This window comes from Ochlerotatus camptorhynchus, unplaced genomic scaffold (assembly GCF_037179485.1).
Source record: "Ochlerotatus camptorhynchus isolate MF236.1 unplaced genomic scaffold, CSIRO-AGI_Acam_v1.1 ptg000491l, whole genome shotgun sequence".
In the NCBI taxonomy this organism is placed as follows: domain Eukaryota; kingdom Metazoa; phylum Arthropoda; class Insecta; order Diptera; family Culicidae; genus Ochlerotatus; species Ochlerotatus camptorhynchus.
The window spans coordinates 1,547,480-1,559,659 of NW_027040976.1; the positions used below are offsets into that span (position 1 = coordinate 1,547,480).

Genomic DNA, 12,180 nt, shown 5'->3' on the forward strand with positions numbered 1-12,180 from the left:
ATTGATGATTAAATTCGATAGCGTTTCTCTATAGGAAAATTATCTTATCAACTTTGCCACATGCTGGCATTTTGATGCTTCGTCGAGTGCTAGGATAGCTATGAATATCGCAGCCGTGATAGGTGCTACTGGTGATGGTTCAAAACAATGTTCGTTTCTGTGAAGATTTCAGCCAAGATAGTAGCTTCGATAGCCGTAGTTTTGCTGCTCTGTACGATTGCGGTGGTAAATAGTGGAGGTTGGTATGATTTTATTTTTACACTATCGGGTATTTTTTTAGTTTGTTAGTAAATAATCTGTTCAATAATTTGCTTCGGTAGCGAGTAATCTTCACATGTACGATGGAGTACGAACGCAGGACATCATAGCTGGTGACGTGTTCTTTGAGATCGTCGATCCGCCGGAGTTGGAATATACCTACCGGATACGGCCGGCCAAGGACTTTGGAACGTCGTTTGAGGCAGCTTCGTCCAAAGTGACGGAAGGCAAACTGGTTCCGGCTATTCCATCCGATGCCTGTGAACCACATTTCATCAATGAAAAGGACCTGAGGGGGAATATCGCCTTGGTTGAACGAGGGTAAGTAGACAGTTTGGGAGTCGAAGTACCGTTAGATGAAGGCAAAATGGATTGATTTCTTTATGTACTGAGGGAGTTCTTTGAAATATTTAATAGAAAATACTGATCTGGGACGAAATTGGTCAATTCCTCAAATAAAATAAAAAAAAAAGTTTAGTTAGTAATCATCAGACTACAGCGTGATATAGAATATCTTGATATCCAACGTCATACATAGGGGAAATGTATGTAATGTCGGCCTAAGTATCCCTATTTTGGGCCCATACATAAATTCAGCAATCGACTAAATTTTCAATAGCAACCAAAAATATCCATAAGTACCGTCCCAATGACACGTTCATCTAAAGACAATTGATAAATAGCAGATTTTTAGCGATGGGCCCAATCTTAGATCCATAGGCCAAATTAGAGCAATTTCCCCTATTATTTCCAGTGAAAACTAGATGTATGGATGCTGATATCAAGCAGGCTATATCACGTAATATAGGATGTAGTGCCAGCGTTTCTCAATTTATGGGTCGCAACCCACTGGTAGGTCGTGGGTTGCCCTCAGGTGGGTCGCAGAAATTCAGACTTGTTGATCATTTATTTTTAAATTTCATGCTAATTGTATTTCAAATTATGCTGAGATAATAGCAATTGTGAGACTATTTTTGATGTTGTGATGTTTTAAAGGTTATTCGACGTGTTAATGACTTTGGCGTCGATTTGATGTATCTTGAGTGTTCCACGGTCCAGACTTACAGTCGAACAAAGTACGTCTTCAACCGCAAATTTATCGGAGGTTCAAAAGGGGTTTATCATTTTAACAGGATGGGCCGAAACATTCAGGATAAATCCTGATAAATTCAATTTGACTGGCAACTGGCCTGGAATCCCCATAGGAATCGTTCGGAATCACATGAAGCCTCTGTTGAAATTTTCCTGGATGCTCACGGTTTGGGTCATCAATTAATTTATACACAGAAAAAATACATAAAATAACTTATTTGCATTGATTAAGTGTACTCTGCAAAAGCTGAAAAGATTGCAAGTCGCTCCACCTCTCGCCTACTCGTGAATGGGCACCTGCAATGACTTGCTGCAATCCCCATAAGAAAAGTAGTTTGTAACACGTTCTCTAAAGCATTATGCTTATGAGCAGTACAACGTTACTACTCGGTATGTCTGTCTAAGGCATAAAGTGCACAATTAAATCTACTTCCCTTAAATTTACTTGCGTAGGTAATTAGTAGCCGAAAAAAATGTGCTAAGGTTAATTTTTTTTCAAAATCTTTCTCCCCATCCAGAGAATGCTCGTTCCTGACGAAAGCAATAAACATCGAGAAGGTGGGTGGCCGGTCGGTGATCATTACGGAGATTGATTCCAGCTCCGACGACTATGACTACTACATTGAGATGATTCACGACAAGACCGACCGCGAAACTCACATTCCGGCTGCCTTTCTGCTAGGCAAGAACGGGCTTATCATTCGCAAGACGCTCGCCAAGCTCCATCTGCGGTATGCGCTTATCAACTTGCCGGTGAACTTGACTTTTGTTGCGCCGCATCAAATCAATCAGCCACCGTGGCTACAGTGGTGAAAGGGAGAATACGCTTGTGTTAGAATGATGGCGCATAGATACAATGCATTACTGACTCCAGAGTGCTTGAGTGAGATCATCTATCCCAGTGTGATATTTGCTAGAAAAAAAAATGGTATTAATGACTAATGTTCTAAGAGAGACTAATTTTCTAGTCAACTTGTGAGAAGGAAAGAAACGCTAAGCAACAACGGAAGACAATTAAATACTTGCAATAAACTCACTGAAAGCTGTTCATCAAAATGTTTGTTTTACTGGTGTTGGTTGTTGTAGTTGTGAACATTGTGGATCCATCGATGGTGGTTCATGAAATCGATGTCGATTTCGAATTAGTGCTGCAAAAGGGAAAACCGTTACCTAGGTTTTGGACCAGCACTGGGCTGTGTCCTCCAGCGCCGCGGGAGAAAAGTGCTGAATTTTTGCTGTCGGACGATAGCTTACTGAATCTGGAAATAATAGGATCATTGCCAAACGAAGGATTGAAATATGTGAGGATTCATTGGTTGCTGGAAATGATGAGCTTTTCGTAAGTATATTGGACAATTAAAGATGACAGTTTGACACAAGATATATTTTGTTTTGTTTTGATGAGCAGCCGCCACGCATAAATCAAGCAGACCGATACATTGATCATTCTCTTCATCGTATTTCTCTTTTGTTAATAACTGGGTTATACAAACGATTCCAATTTTATTTATAGTTTGTGGTAGGTAGATATTAGATCAAAAAACTTCTTTCTTCGAACGTTATCGTGCTGTTCCAAAGAGAAAATTAATCAATGCTCGATGAACATTTCAAAAAGGTCTGCATTGATCGATTCACTTCATATGTTTTTACATGTCACGGCACTTCAGTAGTTATATATTATTATAATGTGGAGATAAATCTAATCTAACACCAACACAGCGAGTTCTTGAAAGCATGCTGGAAAATTATGAATATATAGTTAGAGGTATATAGGAAAGTTTGAACATACTGAGAGGTAAGCACATATCATCGGTAAGAGACGTGTGTGTGAGAAAATTTGCGAAAAAATCCCACCGGTGCCCTTAGATTGTTTCGCAAATTTTCTCACACACACGTCTCTTACCGATGATATGTGCTTACCTCTCAGTATGTTCAAACTTTCCTATAAACAATTAAATTGACTGCAAAGTCGCTAAACCGAAAATCAAAAAGTTAGAGGTATATTCATAATTTTCCAGGATGCTTTCAAGAACTTGTCTACCTATTTGATATATGATACACATCACAGATGCGCAACCTCGTTTGCCAAACCCGCTGTGTATGTATGTATGCATGTTTGTAAAGGATACCACTAATTGTTGCAGGGCACTGGACTGTCCACCTAGTATGACTTGATCAAGTATTATACCTGGTTATATTCAATTTACCATTGTATGAAGGGCCAAAAACGGAGGGTGGACCCGTAAGCAGAGACACTTACGAGTGTTCCACGGGAACAAGAAGAATCTTCTTCCAATGATAAAAATGTTCCAACTCGATACAGATCAAGCCATCATACGAGGGGATATCTCAATGAGTAGGGAGAACAGGAAGCTGGCAATTCCACGCTCCCACACTCCCCATTTCTATGTTTATCTATAATTAAGTAGAATATAATAGCGAATTCGTTTATTATACAGTTCCAACCTGGACCGGGTATCAAGAGTGGGCCTGCTTGTTTTCTGACAAACGTCAGTTCGATCGTTTGTTTTTAAAACCCAGCTCAGGTTGAGGTTCGCGCTGACAAAAAGTTCGGTTTCGCACTGGTTCCAACCCCGATAATAAACGAATTCGCTATAAGAATATAATCGAAGACAACATACCAAGAAGACTGGCAACTCTTCCATTTTCTCATACAACCAGTATGAGATAGGCACAATCGCGTCATCTGCCGCACAAAGGTAAATGCTTCGAACGAATTTGGTGGCACAGATTACAACCACAGAGGAAAGGTTTGGGTATTTGCTCTTTTTTCTATACGTTGCTTCCATCTGTCGCTTGTCGTTGGCAGTCTTCTTGATATGATGTCTTCGATATAATACTACCCATGATTTTCTGCTCAGTTAGCAAAAACGATCCGAGCATCTCAAAAGCACAACACTCCACGTCAAAATATGATTAAGTTTCCACTAGGTATGTAATGAACAACATAGATACGCGATAATTCATATAGGTTCTGTGGTTGATGGTTAATTTTTAATACCTACTAATGTCGGTCCACCGAGCACTCGAAAAGAGCGGTCCGTATGTACATCATTGAATCAATGTAGAGATTAATATGAGATGGTGTTATATGCAAAGTGCGACAAAAGAATGAAATAAATACGAAAGGGATTAGTTGCAATAAAGGGTGTCCACGGTGAAATTGCCACACTATGAAATTGCTCTAACTTTTTAACCGTTGGGTAGAATTTAATGAAAATTTGGGTGGATTTAGTTCATAGTGCATTATTTACATCCTGCAAGTTTTAAAGTCCTGTGATCAAAACTCGCGGAAATGGAGTCGAAAGAACAGCTCGTGCGTGATAAAATCTTGCGCATTCATCACGAGAACAAGGATCTCTCGCATCGTTCCATCGCTAAAATGTTGGGAATCGCGAATTCCACGGTGTCGCGAGTGATTAAGCGGTTCGAGGAACGGTTGACCACCGATCGGAAGCCCAGAAGTGAAGGAAAAAGTATTCCGTACAACACCAAAAATCACAACCGCGTAGTTGGGGCCTTCAACCGAAATCCGAACGCCTCCGTTAGGGATGTGGCTAAGAAGCTGCACCTAAGCCGAAGTTTTGTCCAGAAGGCCAAAACTAAGGCTGGGCTTTGAACGTTCAAGGTATAAAAGGCCCCTAATCGCGACGAGAAGCAGAACAAGTCCGCCAAAACCCGTGCCAGGAAGTTGTACCTCAACATGCTGACGAAAGTTGAATGCTGCATCATGGACGACGAAACATATGTGAAGGCCGACTTCAAACAGATCCCCGGCAACCTGTTTTTCACGGCCAAGGATAAGTTAAGCGTTCCGGAGCATGTCCGCACTCAGAAGATGTCCAAATTTGCGAAGAAATTCCTGGTTTGGCAAGCCATCTGCACGTGCGGGAAGCGGAGTGCACCTTTCGTGACCCAGGACACGATGAACGGACAGGTGTACATAAAAGAGTGCCTCCAGAAGCGGCTGCTTCCTCTCCTGAAGGCCCACAACGTCCCAACAATCTTCTGGCCGGATTTGGTCTCATGCCACTACTCCAAGGACGTGCTGAAGTGATATGCGGACAATAAGGTCAATTTCGTGCCGAAAATGTTCAACCCTCCCAACACTCCGGAGCTCCGCCCCATCGAGAAGTACTGGGCGATTATGAAGCAGCACCTTCTTAAACGACCTAAGGTAGTGAAGACAGTCGAGGAACTGAAGAAAGTATGGGTTTACATGCAAAAAACGGTTGATTCGCAGGTTGTGCAGAATCTTATGGCCGGGGTTAAGGCCAAGGTGCGGGCATTTGCGTATGGACTGTTAATAAAATACGAGTAAAATGGTAAAATGAAGTTTAATAGTTATTTCTCAATCCCTGAAAATTTGATGGCAATCGGATGAAAACTCGAATTTTGCGAATCAATTTTGTGTGTGGCAATTTCATCGTGGACACCCTTTAAGTGACAGTTTCATCGGATTCCCCAATTAACCATACCCAAGCAAAGTAAGTATACACAAGCTATATTGCGACTTTATGGTTACTTGGGTACTCATATGGCCGTCAGAATGGTTCATCGTTCGCGAAGTGAAGTATTTCTGAAAGTGATGCGTTATATTTATCCATGTTTTGATTTTATCCTAACGTTACCTAAATCTTATGACACAGACAAACAGACACAACACATTGAACATTTCTCAATGAAAACACTACCGCCATCTGTCGTACACACTCAACAGATGGTTTTAGTGTGTAAATGACAAACGTAAGGGTATTGATTATGCGGTACTACCAATAGTTTTGAAGAAGTGTTCCTGCTACCTAAAGCTACAACAAATTTAAACAGCACTTTTCAGTGCTCAATATACCTTTAAATTGTCTACATTGTTTGACTCTTATTACTCTTCGATCCTTGTTTGGACCCTACCCGATGTAATCCTGCTTGAATATCGATTTGGAAAATTCCTCTTCTATCCTTCAGATTCTTATAATAATCTGTTTGGAAGTCGAGTACGATACAAGTTTTACTGCTGCCATGGCAAAAGAAAAGGGCAATCTCTTGATCACCCTTCTGATGAAATTAATTCAACCAACCAATTTGATTTGCTCTCGGATGATGAGAATGATCCATCATCCAGGAAAAATTCTAGTAAACTTTCCCGGCTTAATGCCAAGAAAGAAAAGATTCCCCCTATTGTGATAACCACTTCCGATTTCCATGCTCTTCGCTCGGAACTTTTGAAATTCGTGAAATTCAAGTTTTCACTGCAAATTGGCCGTCAGGGTGAATGCCGTGTATTGGCTGAAACCTTGGACGGATGCAAACGTCGTCTCAAGTATCTTACTGAGAAGCAGCACCAATTTTTTACTTACGACACCAAAACTGAATGTGTTTTCAATGTTGTCATGAAATGTATGCCCAGTGGTGAATCTCTGGATTAGATCAAAGATGAACTGGCAAAATTACTTGGAGTTGTGCCAGTCCAAGTAATCAAAATGAAAGTGAAATCCCGTCCTGGCGATTCACACAACGGGATTTCTAATGATTTTTATTTAGTTCACTTCAAGCCTAGTGAACTAAAAAACCTTAAGGCCTTAGAAAAAGCTAGCCTTATGCTCCATGTCCGAGTGAAGTGGGAACATTTCAGGAAGACTGGAGGAAATTTATTTCCAAAATTTCGCCCAGTGCCGTAAGTACCAGGGATGGGCTCACGGAACAAAAAATTGCTACATCGCCCATCCAATTTTTGGGAATGTAAGATGCGCAAAGCGATCCTATAGTCTCGTTCTAAAAGTGCGGTAGAAAATTGACCTAGCTTCGGCTGGACATATACCAGAATTGGAACGATACAGAGAAGATTAGCATGGCCCCTGATAAATCGTGCATTTTTACCTGATTTCGCTGCTTCGGACCGGGCACACCAAACTATACTATAACTATGGTAGCCTGCCGTTCCGCAGAAGCTGCATCATCTGCAGGGTACCCTACACCGTCGAACACATCCTGTGCAACTTCCCGGAGTTCCAACATCTTCGGGAGTCTCTCTGCCTAACCCCCAGCATCAGGGATCTGCTCGGGAATGATACTCCGGCCTCGGCAGCACTATTTAACCTTCTTAAAAGAAGCCAAAATCTACCACTTGGTATAGCAGGAATCTCTTTCGGCCGTCGGGACATCTGAGCTGGATGGATTTCCCCTATTGGACCCATGCCAGCTGAGCTCTGTTTTGTTTGGATTATTCGTTTGTAGCTTGTCTTAAATCATTTTGTTTTCTGTTGTGCCTCTGTTAAAATATTTTATATATTTTTATTTTTTTCCACATAATTTAAAGAGCAACCAGCAACCAAAGTTATTTACAAAATGTTAATATACCATGTATTTAGAGGCTACTCACTCTGAGGCCTCTCCTTTCTCCGGAGATGAACTAGCTGTCGTAACCGGACCGAGGTTTTCTGCACTTTTTTTTAATCATTATTATTCCACACCAACTCTATCTACCACACTAGCCATAGGCTAAAGATGTCCAAGAATTAAAAAAAAGTCAGGTAGAAACGCTTCACGTTCCCGACCAGGTATAAATTCCTCTGCGGTCAGCAAGGAACAAATTCTAAATTCGTACCCGTAGGTTCAAATATCACCCCTGCTTCAAATTGTGCATCTATACCTACTCCCCTCGCTGCTAACAATGTTTTGCAAGTAAATTGAGCTACCTATGCTGCTATCGCAAAGGGATAGAAATCAAAATACTAGCCAACATAATTCTAACGGAAATTTTAATAAATTTGACTAAGGAAACATTACTGCTCCCAAAAAGGAATTTTTAGAGAAATCATTAATTGACATAATTACTGATATGCTTAACACTAACTCGTGTCTGATGCTATTCAAACTGGAGTAAAATTTACGAACAATGTCGTCATGACTTTGAAATTCAGTAATGGATTTTAAATCATTAAATATTTTTTATTGGAATGCTCGATCTCTCAAAGATAATGAAGACGAGCTATTTAACTTTTTGAGAGCTCATAACGTGCATATTGCCGTTGTAACTGAAACGTTCCTTAAACCTGACCTGACCATAAGGTTAACAAGGACGCAAATTATTTAATTTATAGAAATGATCGTCTTGATGGAGCCTGTGGTGGCGTTGCCATCATTGTTCATAGACGAATCAAACATAAAATTGAAACTTTGGGAGTTTCTGTTGAAACAAAATTTTGACAAATTACAGCAGCCTATTTGCCATTCCAATGCGTAGGCCAGCAAAAGAATTTTCTCAAGGATGACCTCCAGAAACTTACCCGTCATAGGTCTAAATTCTTCATTATTGGTGATTTTAATGCAAAACACCGATCATGGAATAATGCTCAAAGCAATTCCAAAGGTAATATTCTGTTTGATGATTGTTCTGTTATTACACTATTCAATATCCAAACAGCTCAACATGCTTTTCTTCTGCAAGAAATACCTCAACTATTGATTTGGTCTTAACTGATTCATGTCAGCTTTGTAGCCAATTGGTTACTCATGCTGACTTCGGTTCTGATCAGCTTCCAGTAACTTTTGAAATATCCCAAGAAATAATTTGTAATCCCAACAGCTCTACTTTCAATTACCATAGAGCTGATTGGGAGCAATATCGAACATTTATGGAATATAACTTCGATCCAAACATTCCTTTGCAAACCAAAGATGAAATTAATTATGCTCTTGAATCTCTGACTACTTCTATAGTTGAAGCAAGAGCTGCCTCAGTACCAAAATGCGAGGTTAAATTCGATTCAATTATAATAGACAATGATCTTCAGCTCTTGATCCGTCTTAAAAATGTCCGTAGGAGACAATATCAAAGAACACGCGATCCTGCAATGAAAGTTATCTGGCGGTATTTGTAAAAAAAAAACAAATTAAAAAGCGATTTTCTGCCCTGAAGAACAAAACTTTTGAAAAAAAATGTTTCTAAATTAGACCCGAGTTCACAAATTTTTTGAAAAAAACCTCAAAAACCTATTCCAGGGGTTAAAGAAGGTGGTAAAATTTTGATCACAAATTCGGAAAAAGCTTAGAAACTTTGCTAAGTAATTTGAGATTTCCCATAATATCAGTTTGGGTCTTACTAGTCCTATTGAGTCCATATTTTTTCTCGGGAAAATATGTTTGAAGATTCCTGGGGGACTGATTTCGAAAAAGTAAGATGTGTAACTAAAAAGCTTCATACTATGAAAGCTCCAGGTGATGATGGAATTTTCTATATCCTCATCAAAAACTCCCAGAGAGTAGGGGAAATGGATCTAATGTCGGCCTAAATGTCCCTAATTTGGCCCCATACATCAATTCAGCAATCGACTAAATTTTCAATAGCGATCAAAAAGATCAATTACTACCGTCCCAATGACGCATTCATCTTGATAACATTTATAAATAGCAGATTTTTAGCGATGAGCCCAATCTTAGATCCATAGGCTAACATTAAAGCAATTTCCCCTACATTTGTATTTTTCGAAATCACGCAACTAAGTTGATATCTCCTTTATTTGAAAATATATGGCTACCCTAATAAACAAATACCATAAACGAATTGTATCCCGGATGGGTAAACTATCCCACAAATGGTTTGGATGATACCCCGAACACGTCGTTAAGATCTCTTTTATGGTTATTTTTATTAGGGTAGTTTTTGCTAAAAAAATGATTTTTTTTTTTAAATTAAATACAATAAACAAAAAACGCTCTCACAGTTTTTTCACCAAATGTAAATGAAAAAAAAAAGAAACAAGATGATGGAATCAAAAGTTTGAAAATTGGTTTGCTCCATTTAGAGAGATTGACAGTTCAATGGAACAATTTTATCGAATACTAGCTGAGTGTGCCCGGTCTTGCTCGGGATTCAATATTAGCTTGAGTTTATGCGCCGATTTAAAAAAAAGCATGCTATATTGTACGTATCCCCCCCCCTATTATCTAAGGGGCTACCCCCTATGATTATCTCCTTATACCCCCACACTCGCCCCCACATGCCTAATTTGGTTTCATTTGCTTGATTAGTTCTCGAGTTATGCAGAAATTTCTGTTTCATTTGTATGGGAGCCCCCCCTTACAGAAGGGGGAGGAGTCTAGAACCATCATAAGAACCTTCCACGGCCCCAAAAACCCCTGTATACAAATTTTCACGCCTATCGGTTCAGTAGTTTCCGAGTCTATAAGGGTCAGACAGACAGACAGACAGACAGACAGACATACAGACAGACAGACAGACAGACAGAAATTCATTTTTATATATATAGATAATCTCCATTAATTTTCTTATAAAAAAGACAGCAACCTGGTTGCTTTATTTTTTTATTATAGTCACTTTAACACTCTTGGGTCATTCGTGACTTGTCCGGGGTGAGATTTGAACTCGTGACTTTGGCGTGAGAGATATGGATGTTAACCACTACGCCGGGGTCGCCCCCCTGGTTGCTTTAGCAAAAATATGCGTCATCATAAGTTCTGTACTGAAAGTGTCCAAAATAACGTTTTTACGAGGAATGAACTTGTGAAAAGATATTCAAAGAAATCTGTTTTAGGGGCCACCCTAATCTGCTTATTTAAAAACTCATGAGTCATAAGAGATAGAAATTTGGTGTCTCGAGCAAAGTTGCTTCGAATTAATTGTTCTACAACTTTTTAGAACATTGCATTAGTCTATCTCAAATATTTTTTTTTGTATTTTCAAATCCAATTTTGTGGAGGCTGGTCCTGACATAAAAAGATATTAAGAAACTTTCTTAAAGACACTATATACCTAAAACTGACGGCTTGGGCGCAAACATTTTTGTCTTCCTAAATACCGCTTTGGGACCATCGTGGATGGTCCTCCGAAAGATCCGAAACATCTGGAAAAGAGGTGAATTGATGAAACTGTCGAAATTTCGTAATTAAAGTACGTTAATTACATTTTCAATTACATTAAGTAGGGATAGTAAAATGTAATTACCGTCAGTACTACTTCAAAACGCATTAATTACTTTAAGTACTTTTGGTTGCATTTTAACTTCAACGCACCGGTTCTTTGTATTGCGTGCCTTTCGCATTCATGGCCTCCAGGGTCTATTTTTCGATCATAACTCCGAATTCATTCTGATAAGATGTCTATGAGTGGTTTCTAAAAAACCACGGAGCTCTAGGATCCGTTTCATGAATAGACCACTTTAACGGATGTTCCGCCCAACAAACAATTCAGAGTCACAAATAAGCATATATAGTGAATAAATGCTGTATAACAGTATACAATGCTGAATAAAACGAGTTGTCGAATTAAGTGCTGAAAAAGCTCATTGAAATCAATAGATGCACATTTATTCCACTGTTTGCTCTGATCTGATTAATTGACTTATTAAAAGCTGTAAAAGCGTTAAATGGCTTCCCAGTTCAACGCCAGAAGTTTGATCTAATAACAAACTGAATAAGTGTAATATGTACATACATTGACACTTTAATTCGACTGTTTTCAATTGATTTAATAACATGCTTTATTTGACGTCTGATAAATGTTCTCTAGCTCCATTATTAGATTTTATTGCATTGCTTTACAATATTGCTGAATAAAGGTGAGTACAGTCAGCATAATAGCTCTTATACCACTATGCGTCCATGTTGCAATCACATGATTTGTAAATGCTTTATAAACGAGGTATTATATTCATTATTCGACAACACTGGTTCAGTCTAACAAGAAGACGAAATCAATAGAGTAGTGGTTACCGTTTCCGCTTTCCAAGTAGAAGGTCGTGAGTTCAATCCCAAGCTCAACCTTTTTTTTATTTGTGTTCTACGTCTTATTAA

The 12,180-nt window shown here is 39.2% G+C and overlaps 2 protein-coding genes and 1 pseudogene across 3 annotated transcripts in view; all 3 read left to right on the top strand.

Annotated features, from left to right (window-relative positions):
* On the top strand, positions 1 to 2,406 carry LOC135712528 (PRADC1-like protein). Its single transcript, XM_065235485.1, has 3 exons — positions 1 to 238; positions 321 to 579; positions 1,869 to 2,406. The coding sequence occupies exons 1-3, from the start codon at positions 148 to 150 to the stop codon at positions 2,161 to 2,163; spliced, it is 645 nt and encodes a 214-aa protein (XP_065091557.1). The 5' UTR covers positions 1 to 147; the 3' UTR covers positions 2,164 to 2,406.
* The window catches only part of Idua (alpha-L-iduronidase), a 26,419-nt gene continuing 16,644 nt past the window's right edge, over positions 2,406 to 12,180 (top strand). For both annotated transcript variants that reach the window (XM_065235475.1, XM_065235476.1), the window contains exon 1: positions 2,406 to 2,689. In XM_065235475.1, the coding sequence (XP_065091547.1) occupies positions 2,406 to 2,689 (284 nt within the window). The remainder of the gene's footprint in view (positions 2,690 to 12,180) is intronic.
* On the top strand, positions 7,164 to 7,253 carry LOC135712551 (U6 spliceosomal RNA; annotated as a pseudogene).

Bases quoted from the DNA above. Each gene is read 5' to 3' on its own strand.
- LOC135712528 (XM_065235485.1), top strand. From the start codon at position 148: ATGTTCGTTTCTGTGAAGATTTCAGCCAAGATAGTAGCTTCGATAGCC. The intron at 239-320 runs GTTGGTATGATT...TTGCTTCGGTAG, and splicing joins TGCGGTGGTAAATAGTGGAG to CGAGTAATCTTCACATGTAC. The intron at 580-1,868 runs GTAAGTAGACAG...CTCCCCATCCAG, and splicing joins ATCGCCTTGGTTGAACGAGG to AGAATGCTCGTTCCTGACGA.